Source organism: Peromyscus leucopus, chromosome 16_21 (genome assembly GCF_004664715.2).
Source record: "Peromyscus leucopus breed LL Stock chromosome 16_21, UCI_PerLeu_2.1, whole genome shotgun sequence".
In the NCBI taxonomy this organism is placed as follows: domain Eukaryota; kingdom Metazoa; phylum Chordata; class Mammalia; order Rodentia; family Cricetidae; genus Peromyscus; species Peromyscus leucopus.
Genome location: NC_051084.1, coordinates 5,059,207 through 5,076,679, shown reverse-complemented (window position 1 = coordinate 5,076,679; position 17,473 = coordinate 5,059,207). Strand labels below are relative to the sequence as shown.

At 48.4% G+C, this 17,473-nt stretch overlaps 1 protein-coding gene across 1 annotated transcript; it reads left to right on the top strand.

The window, feature by feature from the left end:
* Positions 1-51: 51 nt before the first annotated feature.
* On the top strand, positions 52-12,924 carry Med20 (mediator complex subunit 20). Its single transcript, XM_028887183.2, has 4 exons — positions 52-172; positions 2,966-3,120; positions 9,611-9,864; positions 11,433-12,924. Exons 1-4 carry the CDS (start codon positions 159-161, stop codon positions 11,646-11,648), a joined length of 639 nt encoding a protein of 212 aa, XP_028743016.2. The 5' UTR covers positions 52-158; the 3' UTR covers positions 11,649-12,924.
* Positions 12,925-17,473: the final 4,549 nt, after the last annotated feature.

Below are 17,473 nucleotides of genomic sequence, written 5' to 3'. Positions count from 1 at the left end.
GCCCCTTTCCTGTGGGCGCGCCGCCCTGGCGCTCAGTATTTGCGTATTTCCGGAGCCGGTTCTATGCCTGCCTCCTGCTTCGGGTGGCTGCACCTGCCGTGGGCCGCTGGATTCTCTGCGTGGAGTGTTTGAAAGTGCCACCTTTTTGACCCTACGCCATGGGAGTAACTTGGTAGGAATGCCAGGGTTTCTGCGGGGCGGAGCTTGGGGTCGCGAAGGCGCCTGTAAGCCTGCAGTGGCCCGGGGAGGGGGATTGGGGCCGAGATTCTCCGTTCCTCGCGGGCTGCAAAGCCGTCCTCGGGTCGTGTGGAGCACGGGACGCCGTGTGGTGCTTCTTCCTTCCCAGACGCATCCCTTTGCAAAAGCGAGCGCTTCATCCCGAGAACCTGCCAGGAATCGCACCTTCTTTTTCTTGGTACTTCTTCCCATCCGTGAGGCCTTTGTACCGTCGCGAGTAGGACCCAGAAGTTGGAAATAGGGTTTCTGGACTAGGAATTATTTGCAGGCAGGGATGAAAAAGGGCGCAAGGAGAAAGCGACTTTTTACATTTTGCTTGCAGTGATAGCAGCCTGGCTTTAATTTGGCCGCTTTAAGATACTGACTGGGTCTAGTGTCAGAGGGAGGAGAGAGGGAGCTGTTGAGGGTTGGAGATCGGGGTCCCAGGCACATTAACGATTCAGGAACCACTTCCTACATGTTTGAGTCAGTTTTTATTGACTTTTTTTTTTTTTTTTAATCTCAAACATGTTTTAAATCTCACTTGGAAAAAGAGAGGTGGTCGGTAACGTCTGCACACTGTGCTTTTCTGGGCATTAATTACAAAGCACTAGGTCTCAGCACTTTAGAAAAAATCTCGGTAGGGGTGTGCATCTTCCCAGTTAGAGATGCCTGGAGGCCAGGGTTCGTGAAGTTACGGGCCACAGGTTTGTTCAGTGAAAGGTGCGTGTGGGAGTTGTTCAGGTAGCCTAGGCTCTTGCAGGCTTTGTAGTGACTATACGTGCCCCTCAGTTGACACCAGGAGCCTCGTCTCAACCTCCTCACACTGTGAGGAGTGCCTGTCGACGGTGAAAATAGAAATCCCAGTCGAGTCTCTGAACCCTAGAATCCGCCATCGCTCATCTTTATGTGTGCTTTTATGGCCGTGTAGGACAGGCGCTCTGTAACTTTCGATCACCTGCCTCTGCTCCTGCGTCCTGGGATTACAGGAGTGCTCCACCAATGCCTGCCTGCTTTGGGTTCGTTGTACAGAGAAGGTAGTCCCTGGGAAAAGGGTTCCCCTGCCTACTAGTATCGGTTCAGCTTTCTCAGAATCCCAGAATTTCTGTCACACTGTCAGTTTAGCCATTCTCTTGTTTCATATATTGCTTATTGCTGCTTTTTCCAAACAGAGTACAGGTTTTGGTAACACTAGGGTTCCTACTTAATAGATTTATCTAACCGATTGTAAAGTAGTTTGGAAAAAGTCTTGATTTTCTCCTACAGTTAAGTGCCATCTGTGCTCCTATTATTCACTGTTCGTATGGTAGATCTCAGCCACGTGTGCGCCTCTAATTCCAGTACATGGGAGGGCGAGCAGGAGCAGGCAAGTGTGAGGTCAGCTGGGGCTCATGTAGTGAATTCCAGATGAGCAATGGCTGCAGTGTTGAGTTCCCGGTCTCCAACAGTCTCTTTAGAACCATTTTAGCAGACTCTACCTTGCCAGTCAATGTGGCGCACGCCTTTAATCCCAGTACTCAGGTAGCAGAGGCAGGCAGATTTCTGAGTTCAAGGCCAGCCTTGAACTTGGTCTGCAAATTGAGTTCCAGGACAGCCAGTGCTACACAGAACAGCCCTGTCCTGAAAAACTAACTAACTAAATAAATAAACAAATAAATAAAATTTAATAAATGTTAGCGGGCCATAACATCCCTAGAGGCAGTGTAAGAGAAAGGTTAAAGAGTGCAGATGAGGCACTTGGGAGGCAGAGGCAGGTTGATCTCTGTGAGTTCGAGGCCAGCCTGGTCTACAGAGCAAGTTCAAGGACAGCTGGGTCTACATAGAGAAAAATATGACATACAAAAAACAAACAGAAAAACACAACAAAAAAAGCTCAGAGGAGGAGCCAGGTTGCATGGCTTTGAATCTTGATGATACTGTCCATTAGCTGTATGACCATGTGCAGGTCGTTTAGTCTTTGTAATTTCAGATCCCTATTTGCAGTAAGCTGATATAGGACGGGACCTTTAGAAGGTTCAGTCACTCCATCTGAAGGGGCACCTTTGATCCCAGCACTTGGAAGGCAGAGGCAGGCAGATCTCTGTGAGTTTGAGGCCAGCCTGGGCTACAGAGGGAGATCCAGGACAGGCACCAAAACTACACAGAGAAACCCTGTCTCAAAAAACAACAACAAAACAAAATGGGGTGGGGGGAGAGCTAGGTCTCAGCCAAGTGAACACCTGTAATTCCAGCACCTGGGAGGCTGAGACAGGATTGCTAAAAGACTGAGGTCAACTCGGGCTAATGTAGTTAACTCCAGATCAGCTTTGGCTGTACTGCGAGACCCTGTCTCTAACAAATAATCAGTGATTCTAGGTGTTCTCTCAGCTTGGCAGCAAACACCATCAGTCACAGTCACTGTACAGCTCAGTGGTACTTAATGGGTGCCGCCTAGAATCATCACTTAAATGTTGGCACACATGCCTTACTTGGGGAACGCTGATGTGGTAGAAAACTCACACACACACACACACACACACACACACACACACACACACACCCGTGAGACACTTGAAACCTGTGCTCTGCTTGTTTGAGGAACCCTTGGGACCTGTGGGCCTCTTCCTTTCTCAGGTTTAAGGGGCAGGGAGCAGAGTTAGTGTTGTCTAAAGTAATTCCTAGCCCTGTTGATCTGTTACCTGTTTGGGAAGTGGCTGAGCCAGAACATATCTGTCTCTGGACACTGCTGACTTGGTGTTCTGTTTTTCAGTGTGTCCCAGATGCCTGTGGCTGAGGGCAGGAGTGTCCAGCAGACGGTGGAGCTCCTCACCAGGAAATTAGAGATGCTTGGGGCAGAGAAACAAGGAACATTTTGTGTGGACTGTGAGACTTACCACACAGCTGCCTCCACCCTGGGTGGCCAAGGTCAGTAGATGCCTGTGGGCGGATGGTTCGATCCTGGCTTGGAGTCCCACACATACTTACATTCATTGGCATCTGTTTGCGGTGGCCACGTTGCGGTTTAGACCTACTTGTTTGTTGAATTAAAAATTTGTTTTTATTTTTAATTGTGTGTGTACGTGTGTGCTTGAGAGTGTGTACACTCGTGTGTGTGTGTGTGTGTGTGTGTGTGTGTGTGTGTGTGTGTGTGTACACGTGAGTGGAGGTGCCTATGGAGCCAGAGTTACAGGGGTTGTGAGCCACCGATATGGCTACTGGGAACTGAACTTGGATTCAAGGCCAGCCTGGGCCAGAGAGTGAGAGGAAAAACAGAACTTGTCTACAACACCCGGAAGTGCTTTCCTCATTAGAGAATAGAGCTGGGGCTGAGGCCATGGCTCATCAGTTGAGAGCACTGGCTGTTCTCCTAGAGGACCCAGGTTTGATTCCCAACACCCACACGGCAGTACAGCCATTTGTAACTCTAGTCTTAGAGGATCCAATGCCCAGTGTCCTCTGTGGACATCTGGGGTGCAAGCAGTGCGCTAACATACATGAATGCAAAACAGCTGTACACATAAAATAAAACGTTAAAAACGGTGTCCTAAGAGGTGATGTCATAGCTCAGTGGTATAGAGCACTGGCCAAGCATGTGTAAGGCCCTGGGTTGAATCCCCAGCAATGCCCCTTTCTACTCACACAAAGTCCTTAGTTGCTTTTTAAGAATTTCAGGGCAGTGCAGCCTCATGTAGTCCGAATCAGATATGTAATAGTGTAATAGTAATAGTGTGTAGACCTGAGAATAGAATGAGATCAACTTTGAGTGACTCTGTGGACTGACGTGCCATTAACTGGATTTAAAAAGGTGAAAGGTGAATTGGCAGTGCAGACTGAGGGGTCGTGCTGGAGGCTCAGTGCAGAGCCGGCTAAGTTCAGCAGGGGGCAGCAGAGAGGCCAGTGCACTACAGGGAAGACACTGAACTCCCCACCTCCTGCCGGCCTTCCCTCTCCATTACTAACTTTTTAAACAAGGGATTTGTTTACTTTATTTATTTGTTTGTTTTTTTGAAACAGGGTCTCACTATGTAGCCCCGGCAGTTCTGGAACTCACTTTGTAGACCAGGATGGCCTTGAACTCACAGAGATCAATCAGCCTGCCTCTGCCTCCCAAGTGCTGAGATAAAGAAGTGCACCACTATACCCAGCTTTATTTTGTTTATGTAGAAGGGTGCCCATGGAGGCCAGAAGGGAGCGAAGGATCCCTTGGAGCTGAAGTTCCAGGCACTTGTGGGCAACTCAGTGTGGGTGCTGAGATCTGAACTCGAGTCTCCAGACAGAACAGTCAGTGATCAGAACCATCGAGTCGTCTTGCCGGCTTCTTGTTATACTCTTTTCCCTACTGGAATATCATCTTTCCTGCCCCTTGGGGCGGAAGTACTTCTACCACAGCCTCCTTCAAGTCCTGTTTTTCCTTTGATCTTTTCTTATGCTAAAGTCTTAGATTTCTAGTCCCTTTCAGGTAGTCACTCTTTTTAAAATTTTTTTTCTTTTTTTTTTTTTAAGATTTATTTTATTTACTATATAAAGTGTTCTTCCTGCAACTTTGCCTGTACACCAGAAGAGGGCGCCAGATCCCATTACAGATGGTTTGTGAGCCACCATGTGGTTGCTGGGAATTGAATTCAGGACCCCTGGAAGAGCAGTCAGTGCTCTTAACCTCTAAGCCATCTCTCCAGCCTAAAATTTTATTTTGTATTAGTTAATTAGTTAGGTTTTTTGAGATAAGGTCTTATGTAGCTCAGGCTAGCTTTGAACTTGCTTTGTAGCTGATGACCTTGTGTTTCTGATCCTCCTGCTTCTACCTTTCTAGTGCTGGGATCTGGGGTGTACATTGCCACATTCAGATTATGTGGTGCTGGGATTAGAACCCAGGTCTTCATGCATGCTAGGCAAGGACTATCATTACCAGACCCTTTTTATTCATTCGTTTATTTAGTGTGTGTTGGGGGAGTGTGGGTGTGGGTGTGCGTGCATGGGCTCACGTGCTTGAGCACCATGGCGTGGGTATGAAATTCAAAAGCAGCTTTCTGGAGCCTGTGTTCTCCTCCGTCATGTGGATCCTAGGGATCAGACTTAATTTTTCAGGCTTAGCAGCAGGCACCTTTACCTCTGACACATCACTAGCCTTATTTGTGTGTGGTTTTTGTTTTGTTTTGGTGTTTGTGGGGGGCATGCCCTGGAGTGTGGGTTTAAGAGCTTGTGCATGTGCACCCCTGTGAAGGCTAGAGAAGGACATTGGATGTGGGGTGCTTTCTTCTCTGGCTTTGTCGATTGCCTTGAGACAGGACCTCTCCCTGAGCTGGAAGCTCAACATTTTGGATAGCCGACTGGCCAGTGATCTCAGGATCCACCTCTCTCTGCTCCTGACACTGGGATCACAGACATGTACGGCCTTCCAGATCTTTTTGTTTTTTTAAAGATTTATTTATTTATTTATTTATTATGTATACACTCTTCTTCCTCCAGGCCAGGAAGAGGGCGCCAGATCTCATTACAGATGGTTGTGAGCCACCATGTGGTTGCTGGGAATTGAACTCAGGACCTCTGGAAGAGCAGTCAGTGCTCTTAACCTCTGAGCCATCTCTCCAGTCCCCTTCCAGGTTTTTTACCTGGGTGCTGAGGATTAGAAATTAGGTCATCACTGAGCTATCATCTTCCCCAGCCCCCATTCCCATTTTTAAAAGTAGGTTTGTGCATCTGTTTATGTGTTTTTTCTCCATGTGTGTATGTGTGTATGTACATGCACCCTAACAAGGAAGTAGAGGTAGAGGACAACTTGCAGACGTTGGGCTCTCACCATCACCCAGAGATCCAACTCAGGTGGTCAGGCTTGGCCACAAGAGCCTTAACCTACTGCGTTATGTTCCTGGCCCTCTTCAGCTTTTCCAGATAGGGTCTGGCTGTGCAGCCCAAACTTGGGGCAGTTACACTGCCAAAGCCTCTTGAGTACCCAGAGCTACCGTATCATGTTTATTTAGAGACGGGCGGGTCTCCTTTTGTTACTCTCCCCACCCTCAGCCTCAGCCTCAGTGCTAGGATTACAGACTTGAGCCACCTTTTTTAAAGTTTCTTTGGAGGGGCGGGCGTGGTGGTTGTTGTTGTTGTTGTTGTTGTTGTGGTTGTTGTTGTTGTTGTTGTTGTTGTTGGTGGTGGTGGTGGTGGTGGTGGTTGGCAAAATGGTAAAGGTGCTTGCCACTGAGTCTGACACTTGAATTTTATTCCCAGGACCTAGCATGGTGGAAGGGGAGATGAGAGTCTCCCAAGTGCCCTCCTCTGAATCATACACATGCCATGACACATGTGTGCCCCTGCCCCATGACATAAATGTAAATTAAATAAATACTAGGCTTTGGGGGGCTAGGGAGAGGGCCTCATTGGTAAACTTCTTGCCTTGTAAGCATTTTGAGTCTGAATTTGGATTCCTAGAACCCACTTTCAAAGTTGGGTGCAAGCCAGGCAGCGCACACCTTTAATCCCAGCACTGGGGAGGCAGAGGAAGGCGGAGCTCTGTGAATTCGAGGCCAGCCTGGGCTACAGAGTGAGTTCCAGGACAGAGTTCCAGCCAGAGCTACATAGTGAGGCACTGTCTCAAAAAAGTGAGTGCAGCAGCAGCAGCAGCACATCATTGTCATCCCAGAGCTGGGGAGGTAGAGACAAGAGGAGGATCCCTGGGGTTTGCTGGCCTCATAGCCTTGCTCTGGGTTCAGTGAGAGCCCCATCTCCAAACTTAAGATGGTGGCCCACACCATGCACATACAGATAGCACTGATTGGACTTAGTGTGTTCTTCAGAACAAAGTAGGCAAGGACATGCAGTTGGAGGAGCAGGCAGGGTTTGAAGATGGATGGCTTTAAGTGGATACTAAGTATTTCAAATTGTGGTCATCTACTCTCTCATAGTGTGTTAAGGAGAATTTTGGTTTCAATGTTTTGCCTTCTTCCAAGTCCTATATAAAAAATATATATACATAGCTCTCCCTCCTTGGAGAAAGCCTGTAGAAAAGCAGATAAGAAGGTTCAGCAGGAGGCTGGGCGGTGATGGTGCACGCCTTTAATCCCAGCACTGGGAGGCAGAGCCAGGCGGATCTCGGTGAGTTCGAGGCTGGCCTGGTCTACAGAGTGAGATCCAGGAAAGGCTCCAAAGCTACACAGAGAAACCCTGTCTCAAAAAACCAAAAAAGAAAAGAGAAAAGAAAAAAAAAAAAAGGGGCGGCTCAGCAGGTAAAGGCACATGAGGCCAAGTCTGATGACCCGAGTTTGATTCCCAGGGCCCACAGGGTGAAAGGAGAGAATTGCCTTCCTGGGTGGCCCTTTAACCTCCAGAGTGCTGTGATGTGTGCACACACCTGCACACACAAATGTGTGCGGGTGAATAAAGGAGTTTAGAGCCAGGCGTCTGGCGCACGCCTTCAATCCCAGCACCATGGAGGCCGAGGCAGGCGGATCTCTGAGTTTGAGGCCAGCCTTGGGTACATAGAGGGTTCCAGACTATCCAGAGATACATAGTTAATGCTTCATCTGTGAAGAAAAAGCATCTCGAAAAGCAGTAGAATCAGTGAGTGAGCCGGGGCTGTACAGTGGGGCGTGCCAGCCTAGCATGTGCAAAGCTCAGGGGTCTAGCTCTGTAGCCCCTGTGCCACAGAGTAAGCAACAAGGAAGTCAAGCCAGCATTAGGGAGTTACAGCCACATTCCAGACCTTTCTGGGTTATGTAACAAGACCCTATTTCAAAAAACCAAATCAAGCCAAGTGGTGGCGCACGCCTTTAGTCCTAGCACTCAGGAGGCAGAGGCAGCGTAATCTCTGAGTTCAAGGCCAGAGGGAGTTCCAGGAGTTCCAGGACAGCCAGGCCATACAGGTAAACCTGTCTCTCAACACAAAAGAAGATAAAAAGGTGGTGGTGATGCTGGAGAGATGAGCCGTTAAGAGCACTGACTGCTCTTCCAGAGGACCTGGCACCCACATGGCAGCTCACACTTGTCTGCAGCTCCAGTTCCAGGGCTTCTGACACCCTCATACCACATACATGCAAAACACAATAAACAGGGCTGGAGAGATGGCTCAGAGGTTAAAAGCACTGACTGCTCTTCCAGAGGTCCTGAGTTCAATTCCCAGCAACCACATGGTGGCTGACAACCATCTGTAATAAAATCTGGTGCCCTCTTCTGGTGTGCAGGCAGAACACTGTATACATCATAAATAATAAGTCTTTTAAAAAAAGACAAAAAAAAAAAAAACCCACCAATAAACATAAAATAAAAGTAAATTTAAAAAAAGAAAAGGAAAAAACCAAACCAAATCTAACCAACTGAAACAGCGGTACATGATGAGGAAGCAGAGACTAGAAAGGGCTTGAAAGTCCAGCTGCCGGCCCCAGAGCCCAGGCTCCTCCGTAGTGCCCTTGCTTTCCTAGCTCTCTCCTCAGTGCTGCAAGCTCTTGCCCTCCCCTGCAGGAGGCACTGCCAGCTTTTGAAGGCAGGGCAGGTAAACTCAACATGGCGGTCGCCTGCCTGCTGTGCTAGCCTGACGTTCACAGGCTTCCGATTCCAGAGCCTCTGCAAGAGCATTCCATTTCTTCTCTGTGTAACAGCCCTACCTGTCTTCCAACTCTCTTTTTTTTTTTTTTTTTTTTGGTTTTTCGAGACAGGGTTTCTCTGTGTAGCTTTGCGCCTTTCCTGGAGCTCACTTGGTAGTCCAGGCTGGCCTCGAACTCATAGAGATCCGCCTGGCTCTGCCTCCCAAGTGCTGGGATTAAAGGCGTGCGCCACCAACGCCCGGCTCCAACTCTCTTTGTAGACCAGGCTGGCCTCGAACTCGTGGAGATCCTCCTGCCTCTGCCTCCTGAGTGCTGGGACTAAAGGTGTGCAGCAGCAGCAGCAGCAGCAGCAGCACCACCACCACCACCACCACCACCACCACCACCACCACCACCACCACACCCAGTAAACATTTAGAGTTCAAAGGAGGCATTTGCTGAGGTTGAGAGATATGCCAGATGTTGTTACTTCTGTTTTACTTTTATGTTGGACCTTCTGGGGCTGGAACTTAGGCTAGGCCAGTACTTATTGCCAAGCAACACCACCAGCCCTTAGTTTTATTTATTACAGATGATAATCTAGAAGAGAGTCTCTGTATGGTTTACTAATCATCATGATAAAGTGGCCACCTGCGAGCTCTCCACACAACTGTTCTAGACACCCTGAGACTCCCTGGGTACTCTTCAGTGGGTTTAGCCCCCGTTGTCTGGCTGCCTTTTCCGTTACCTAGCTTCTCTGGAAAAGGGCAGCTTTTAAGGATCTTTCCCCTTCTCAGACTGCCAGGGTACCAACCGCTGGCTGGCCTTGTTTGGTGCACTTGACTCTCCTGGGCTAAGTTGACAAAGGTCCTGATCTTGAGTGGGCCGTCTGCCCCTTGCAGGCCAGGCTGGGAAGCTGATGTACGTGATGCACAACTCTGAGTACCCGCTGAGCTGCTTTGCCCTCTTTGAGAACGGCCCTTGTCTGGTTGCGGACACCAACTTCGATGTGCTCATGGTGAAGCTCAAGGGTTTCTTCCAGAGTGCCAAGGCCAGCAAGATCGAGACCCGGGGCACTCGCTACCAGTACTGCGACTTCCTGGTGAAGGTGGGCACGGTCACAATGGGGCCCAGTGCCCGTGGCATCTCTGTGGAGGTAAGACCTTGGTGAAGGACAAGTGGACTCTGCTATGGGCTGCACAACAAGGGTTCTGGAAGTTTCCCAGGGCCTGCTTGGTTCAGACTATTCAGTGTCTATCTCGCCTCTACTACAGGGGTCTTGTTTGGGGGCGGGGCAGACTCATGTCTCAGGCCTTGAACTTACTTTGTAGCCAAGCTTCATAAATTTATGGTCCCCCTACTTCTAACCCCAAGCGCTGAGATTCCAGGAGTGTACCATGAGTTACACCCAGCTTCTTTCTTCCCTTGTTTATTTAAGACAGTCTCATTTGGCTTGAACTCTAATTCTTGTGCCTTCACCTCCTGAGTGCTGGGATTATAGATGTATTTCACCATGCCTGGCTTGTGTGGTGCGGAAGGTGCAGAGCGGGCCTTTGTGCTTGGGGGGGGGGGGAGAAGCGGGGAGAGAGGGCGTCAGTCTTAGTCTGTAATGTAGCCTGCTCTTGAATTCATGCAGTCCTTGTATCTCAGCCTACAAAGTGCTGGGATTATAAGAGTGAGCCACCATGTTTCCCTAAGAGATTTTTTAGATTTATTTTTTATTTTGTGTGTTGGTATTTTACCTGTGTGTATGTCTGTGTACCACGTGTGCAGTGCCTACAGAGGCCAGAAGGCATTTGATTGATGCCCTGGAATTGGAGTCAAAGGCTTTTTAAAGTTGTTAGTCACCATGTGGGTGCTAGGAACCAGCTCCAGTCTCAAGAGCAACACTCAGTCTCTGGCCTAGGGTAGAAGTGGGTTCCCGGGAAGTAAAGAGCTCAGCAAGGCTCGCTTGCTGCCAACTGAAGCCACAGTCAGGAAGCAGAGGATAGGATTTGGAGACACCAACCACCCTTCCCAAGGAGGGCCGCAATGGACAGCTTTCTGAGGGGTGTGGGAGGTGGGATGTCGGTCATGTGCCTCTGTCCCCTCCTTGTCTTAGGAGGTCCCCAGAGCTGGGGAACCTTTCCTTCTGGCATGAATGTGCACATGAGATGCCTTCATCCAGTTGGTGTTTAGTCACAAAGATTGCTCCATTTATTTACTGTAGGTGTAGGTGTGCATGTGCACAGCACATGTGTGGAGATCAGAGCAGTCAGTTCTTTCTTCATCCCATGTGGGTCCTGGGGATCGAACTCAGGTTATCAGGCTTGATGGCAAGCATCTTTATTGGCTGGTAGCCTTCACCTTCATCCTACAGACTGGAGTTTCCTGTAGAGCAGTTCACAAAAGGATTCCCAAGGCTGGTGCATGCTTCCTGTCTCAGCACTTGGGAGGTAGAGGCCAGAGGATTCTGAGTTTGAGGCTAGCTTGGCTACATAACAAGTTCAAGGCCAGCTTGAGCTACACAGTTAGATCCTGTCACAGAGTAAGAACCAGAGGAAAGTGATTCTGGGGAGCATCCCTGGTAGAGAAATGTACCCTAGTGGCAGTTTCTTTTCAGGAATCTCCAGGACCAAGATTCAGTAGTCTTTTCAATGTGTAACTCTGAACGGTAGCACTGGTAAGAGGGGGAGAAGCAAGCCTCATCCTTGTCCTCACCCTTGCTGTCTTCTTCTGTCCCAGGTGGAGTATGGCCCTTGTGTGGTGGCTAGTGACTGCTGGAGCCTCCTGCTTGAGTTCCTACAGAGTTTTCTAGGTAGCCACACGCCAGGGGCCCCCACAGTATTTGGGAACAGACATGATGCTGTGTATGGGCCAGCAGATACCATGATACAGTACATGGAACTCTTCAACAAGATTCGAAAACAGCAGCAAGTGCCAGTGGCTGGCATCCGTTAGTGACTGGCAGCTGCCCACCTGCTGAGCTGACACTAGGGTACTGCCCAGGAGGAGCAGGTGCTGCACTCGGGGTCCTGGGCCCCGGCCCAGCTGGTTTCCAGCTGTAGCCCGTGCGCTGGGACTCTGGACTCCCCTCCTACCCATTTCAGCTGTTTTTTACTTCATGCCTTAAATGGATTTGGCTTGTCCTCAAGGATGGTAATTGTGAAGAATGGAGCAGCTTGGGCCTTTCCTGCTGGAGGGTATCGGCAGGACAGGGTTGTCCCTGCCAGCTGTGAAGGTGAAGACTGTATGTGACCCAGCTCCCAAGGATTTGTGGCCACGCTCTGCTGTATGTGGCTGTACGGGGTGGATCCCCCCTCTGCTTGAGGACGTGGCTGGCCTCTCCTGGAGATGGCTGGGTGGCATGACTGGATTGAGGACGTGGCTGGCCTCTCCTGGAGATGGCTGGGTGGCATGACTGGATTGCTCTCGCTTTCTGGCTGTTGGCCGTAGTGATGGCAAACAGAACTGAGTCATCCTTTGAACTCTGATGGCCTCCCTTTCTGTTTTGAAGTGTGTGAACCCATAGGCTAGACTGCTACAGCAAAACCAAAGTGTGGGCTCTTACTGCACATTTTATTTTTCCTTACCTTAGTTCCGAGGCAGTCAGTTCCCCAGGGCAGAATCAACTGTAGGGTTAGCACGAACTGGGCTTCTTGGTCTTATTGTTGGCTCACCCCAATGATGTTGTCCTCACCACAGGATCTGAGCGCACTCATGAGCTCCATATCCACAGTCCACTGCGGGAAGAGAGAAGGGAGCTTTCCCGCCAAAGTTGCTCTTGCAATCACTGCAGACGCTTTCCTGGCACTCAGACTCGCTTTGTTTAGGATCTGCTGTGCTTCACGAGTTGTCTTGTCGAACGTGAGCCTTGAAGTTACTCATTGACACCATTGCTTACCTACCTCACCCCTGCCACAGAAACAGTTAACCAGGCTAACATTGAGGTGCACATAGAGAGGTTTGGGAAAACTGTTAGTATACCAAGTGTAGGGTGTCGCTGAGGAGTCTGTCCTCAAAGTCTGCTAAGCAGCCTTCCTGGGGCAGGTTTTACACACAGCAGCTGCCAGGCGCTGCTCAGACTCACCCTAGCTTCGCCATAGGATGGAGCTGTTATCCACATTGCTCGCTGTTCCTTCCCTTGCTTTGGTTGTTAATGTTTGTTTATTTTGTTTCTGCACTTTAAAGATTGAGGTATGTTTTAGGAATCACAATAAAATCTGCAAATACTACATTTTGGCCTTCTATGTTTGGTCTTGTTGCAGTCTATTTACTTTGCACTCTCTATAGGTTGCCTCAAATCCTTTGTGGGTGAGACAGTGTGCAGGCAGAATTTTGAACATACGTGCTCCTGAAAACACAGCTGTTAAATGCAGTAGACATGGACTCATGGACTCTTGGCACCTGCATAAGAAGGGCCCGTTCTTAAAAGATCAAGAGAAGCGTGTACAATCAACATCTTGTTAGTTGTAGCTGGCTTACTTGCACATTCCCAGTGTTCTTTGTTTTTTTCTAAGATTTTTGTTTTTAATTATTTGTGTGTGTGTGTGTGTGTGTGTGTGTGTGTATGTATGTGTGTTCCACACCCACCACACCATGCGCATGGTGCCCTCAGGAGCCAGAAGGAGGCATCCGATTCCCTGGCTATGGTGTTCCAGGCAGAAGTGGGTGCTGGGACCTGGATCGGGTCTTCTGTGAGAGCAGCAAGCACGCTTAACTACTAGGCTGTCTCTTCAGTCCTTTCATTTGCCCCTTTTCCATTTGAACTCAGGTTTGACTAGCTTTAAACCTAGTGACGTGGGCTGGAGAGATGGCTCAGAGGTTAACAGCACTGGCTGCTCTTCCAGAGGTCCTGAGTTCAATTCCCAGCACCCACATGGTGGCTCACAGCCATCTGTAATGAGATCTGGTGCCCTCTTCTGGCCTGCAGGGACACATGCAGACAGAACACTGTACACATAATAAATAAACCTTAAAAAATGCATTTTTTTTAAACCTAGTGACATGAGATGAAGCTTGAATGGCCACTTGAGTGCTTTGCTCTGTCCTTGTCCCTTAACGGGAGCATGGCACTGAAAGAACCTGCCTCAGCAGAAGCCCTGATGACAGAGGGTGACAGTTGTGCTGGCAGCGCCAGAGCTGAACTGTGACTGGTGGGAAGGCCGTGTCATCTGGCCACCGTGTGCACATCTGGACGCGGCTTCTTGGAATACCGTGGGACACAGTTGTCATCATGTAACTGCTTGAAAGTTCCAGTTGCGTGCACATTGGGATTATTTGTATAAATTTAAGGGAAAGAGGGATGATTATCATTTTATAAATACTAGAATCTGGGGCTTCTGATTCAGCCAGACTTGCTGGCCAGCAAGCCTCAGGAATCTGCTGTGATTACACACGTATTCCTCTACACTTGCCTTTTTACCTGGCGGCTGGGGACTGGACTCAGGTCCTTGTGTGCCCGGCAAGCGCCTCACTGACTGAGCTGCCTCCTCAGTTCCAAGGCAGAGTCTGTTTTTTTCTTTTCTTTTTCTTTCCTTCTTTCCTTTCTCTCTCTCTCTCTCTCTCTCTCTCTCTCTCTCTCTCTCTCTCTCTCTCTCTCTCTCTTTTTCTCTGTCTCTCTCTTTCTCTTTCTCTCTTTCTTCCTTTTTTTTGAGACAGGGTTTCTCTGTGTAGTTTTGGTACCTGTCCTGGATCTCACTCTGTAGAACAGGCTGGACTTGAACTCATGGAGATCCGTCTGGCTCTGCATCCCGAGTGCTGAGATTAAAGGTGTGTGCCACCACCGCCCAGCTAAAGATTCTTGATTTTCTTGCATTCTGTTTCATTTTCCAACATAGCCATTCCAGGCCCTATCACATAATACAGGCTAACTTTAAAATATTTTAAAAATTGTGTATGTGTATGTGTAAGTGCAGTGCCTGAGGAAGCCAGAAGAGGGCTTATGTCCTGGAGCCGGAGTCGTATACAATTGTGAACCTGCTGGCCTGGATGCAGGGAACTTAACTGGGGTTCCTCAGGAAGAGACTTTTACACTCTTAACCCCTGAGCCATCTCTCTACCTGCACACAGGCTCATTTTTAAGGGTTATGTAAAGTATACTGAACTTTCTTTGGAGTCCATTAAAAAGAGAACACCAGCCAGAATTTCAGCACTCAGGAGGCAGAGACAGGAGGAACTCTGAGTTTGAGGCCAGCCTCTCTATATTGTGAGCTTCAGGACATCCAGGACTGTCTTGTTGTTGTTTGTTTTTTGTTTTGTTTTTCGAGACAGGGTTTCTTTGTGTAGCTTTGTGCCTTTCCTGGAGCTCACAGAGATCCGCCTGGCTCAGCCTCCTGAGTGCTGGGATTAAAGAACCGTGCACCACCACTGCCCGGCTGATACTGCCTTAAAAAAAACAAAAATAATTTAAGGCCTGCAAGATGGCTTGCCAGGTAAAGGCACTTGCCGCTCGAGCCAAGCGATCTGAGTTCAGTGCAAGGAAGGTGGAAAGAGAAGCAAGCCCACAAATGTGCTGATGTCACAGGTCCGGGTACGGCGTGTGTGTGTGTGTGTGTGTGTGTGTGTGTGTGTGTGTGTGTGTGTGTGTGTGTGTGTGTGTGTGTACGTGTGTACTTCCTCCTAACGTGCGCACATACCCGCGCACACACTAAATACTTCACAAGGAAAGTTTGGAGAGTACATTTATGTCACCGAGGTTGTCCTGGAACTGAATCTAACAGTGGGGATCTTTTGTGTGGAAAGGCAAGGCTGGGTTTGTGACAGGTGTGCCGGGGCTGCCTGTCAAAGGGGTGAGAACACTGGTTAGGAGACGGCTGCCTGGGAGCTAGCTGTACCACTGGGCTTAACTAAATCGAATTTGCTCTTTGGGTTGGACCTGTATAGTGGGAAGAAAGCCTGCTCTCTGTATAGTGGAATTGTAGAGATATTGAAAGGGAAATAAATATATTGTGCTTTGTGAACATGGAGATGCTGTCTCTGGCTTCTCTTTTAACTTTATCTTTTTTTTTTTTTTTTTTTTTTTTTTTTTTTTTTTTAATGCTTTGTCTGCATATATGTCTGTGCCCCACATGTATGTCTGGTGCCCACAGGGGCCAGAAGAGGGCACAGTTACAGATGGTTGTGAGCACCCATATGGTGCTAGAATCAAAGCCAGGTCCTTTGGAAGAGCAGCCAGTGCTCTTAACCACTGAGCCATCTCTCCAGCCTGTCTCTGGCTCTTAATAGTTCTGATGTTGATGATGGATTGGAATGTTTAAGGTGGGAAGTTAGGCATTGAGGCACATGATGGTAATCTGGCCACAGGGAGGCAGATGCAAGAGTTGAAGGCTAGCCTGGGTTATAGAATGAGAACCTATCTCACAAAAGACAGAAAGCAGACTGGAAGAAATGATGGGAGGCTGTGGACTCATGGCTTAGTAGCAGGGTACAATTCACTTGACACAAAGAAAGTTCTGTGTTAGACAATGAGAACTGTGGAGGGTCCAGAGAAAATGACTTGTTACACAGCTTTCTTCTTAAGACAGTCTTACTGTGTACCTCTGGCTGTCCTGGAACTGGCAATGTATGCAAGGCTCACCCCAAATTCACAGAGATCCATTCTGAGTGCTGGGATTAGCAGTGTGGCTCCCCATGTTTGGCTGATGTTAGTGTTCTAGCTTGGTTTTAGAGACAAGGGATCTTCCTGTGGCCCAGGCTGTTATATACTCTAGACCTGCCTCCAATACTCAGTGACCCCCTGCTTCCCTGTCCTAATAATACGGGTGTAGTTTTTGGAACAAGGTAAATGAGCCACAGTTGTATAGATCATCTGTGGACTATATATAATCTGTAATATTTTATTTATTTTGAGAAATGTTTTGGGGTTTTGTTGTTAGAGTTTGAGACAAAGACCAGTCTGTAGCCCAGGCTTGTGTAGAACACATTATGTACCTTCAACTCGAGGTGATCTTCCCTGCCTTACAAAAACAACAAACAAAATAGAATTTTGGGGTTTGCTTGGGCTTTTTCTTTTTTTCTTTTTTTTTTTTTTTTTAACTAGATTGACTTGTACTCTCCATGGATCTGAGTATGACCTTGAACTCTTGCATGGACCTCAGTGTTGGGATCCTAGGTGTGTGCCACCATACCTGGGGGATGTCTACTTAGAACTAATAACTTTTAGTGTTTAACCTGAGATTTAAGTGAAACAGTTGTTTTTGTATTGTGCCATCAAAGAACACTTGGATGCTACTTTGGTTTCTTGCAACTGATTTGTGCCTTTGTGGTAAGTCAACAGCAATTGTATTCATTGTTCTTTTTCTGTTGTTTGTTGGTTTTTCAAGACAGGGTTTCTCTATATAACAGCCCTGGCTGTCCTGGAACTTACTTTTGTAGAGCAGGTTGGCCTGGAACTCTCAGAAATCCCCCTGCCTCTGCCTCCTGGGATTAAAGGCGTGTGCTGCTGCCCCCACCACCCAACTTCATTGTTCTTTTTTAAAACTTTTTCAAAATTGCATTCACAATTTGTATTTGTGTCTGGGCACAGGCATGCTGCTGTGAGAGGACAATGTCTGGGAATTATTTCTCCTCCATGTAGTCCCTGTATCAAATCCAGCTGTCAAGCTTGGTGGTTCATAGGCTGAATCATCCTGCCAGCATTAACCTTAAGTCACGTACGTGCGTGCGTGCGTGCGTGCGTGCGTGCGTGCGCATGTATGTTGTGTTTACTGTCGGGAGGTCAGAGGACAACTTGCAGAAGCCTGTGCTTTTCTACCGTGTGCGTCCAGGGGATGGACCTGGAGAGG

Excerpts from the sequence above, each read along its gene's own strand:
- Med20 (XM_028887183.2), top strand. Across the intron at positions 3,121-9,610 it reads CTCCACCCTGGGTGGCCAAG|GCCAGGCTGGGAAGCTGATG; the intron begins GTCAGTAGATGC and ends TGCCCCTTGCAG. Across the intron at positions 9,865-11,432 it reads CCCGTGGCATCTCTGTGGAG|GTGGAGTATGGCCCTTGTGT; the intron begins GTAAGACCTTGG and ends CTTCTGTCCCAG.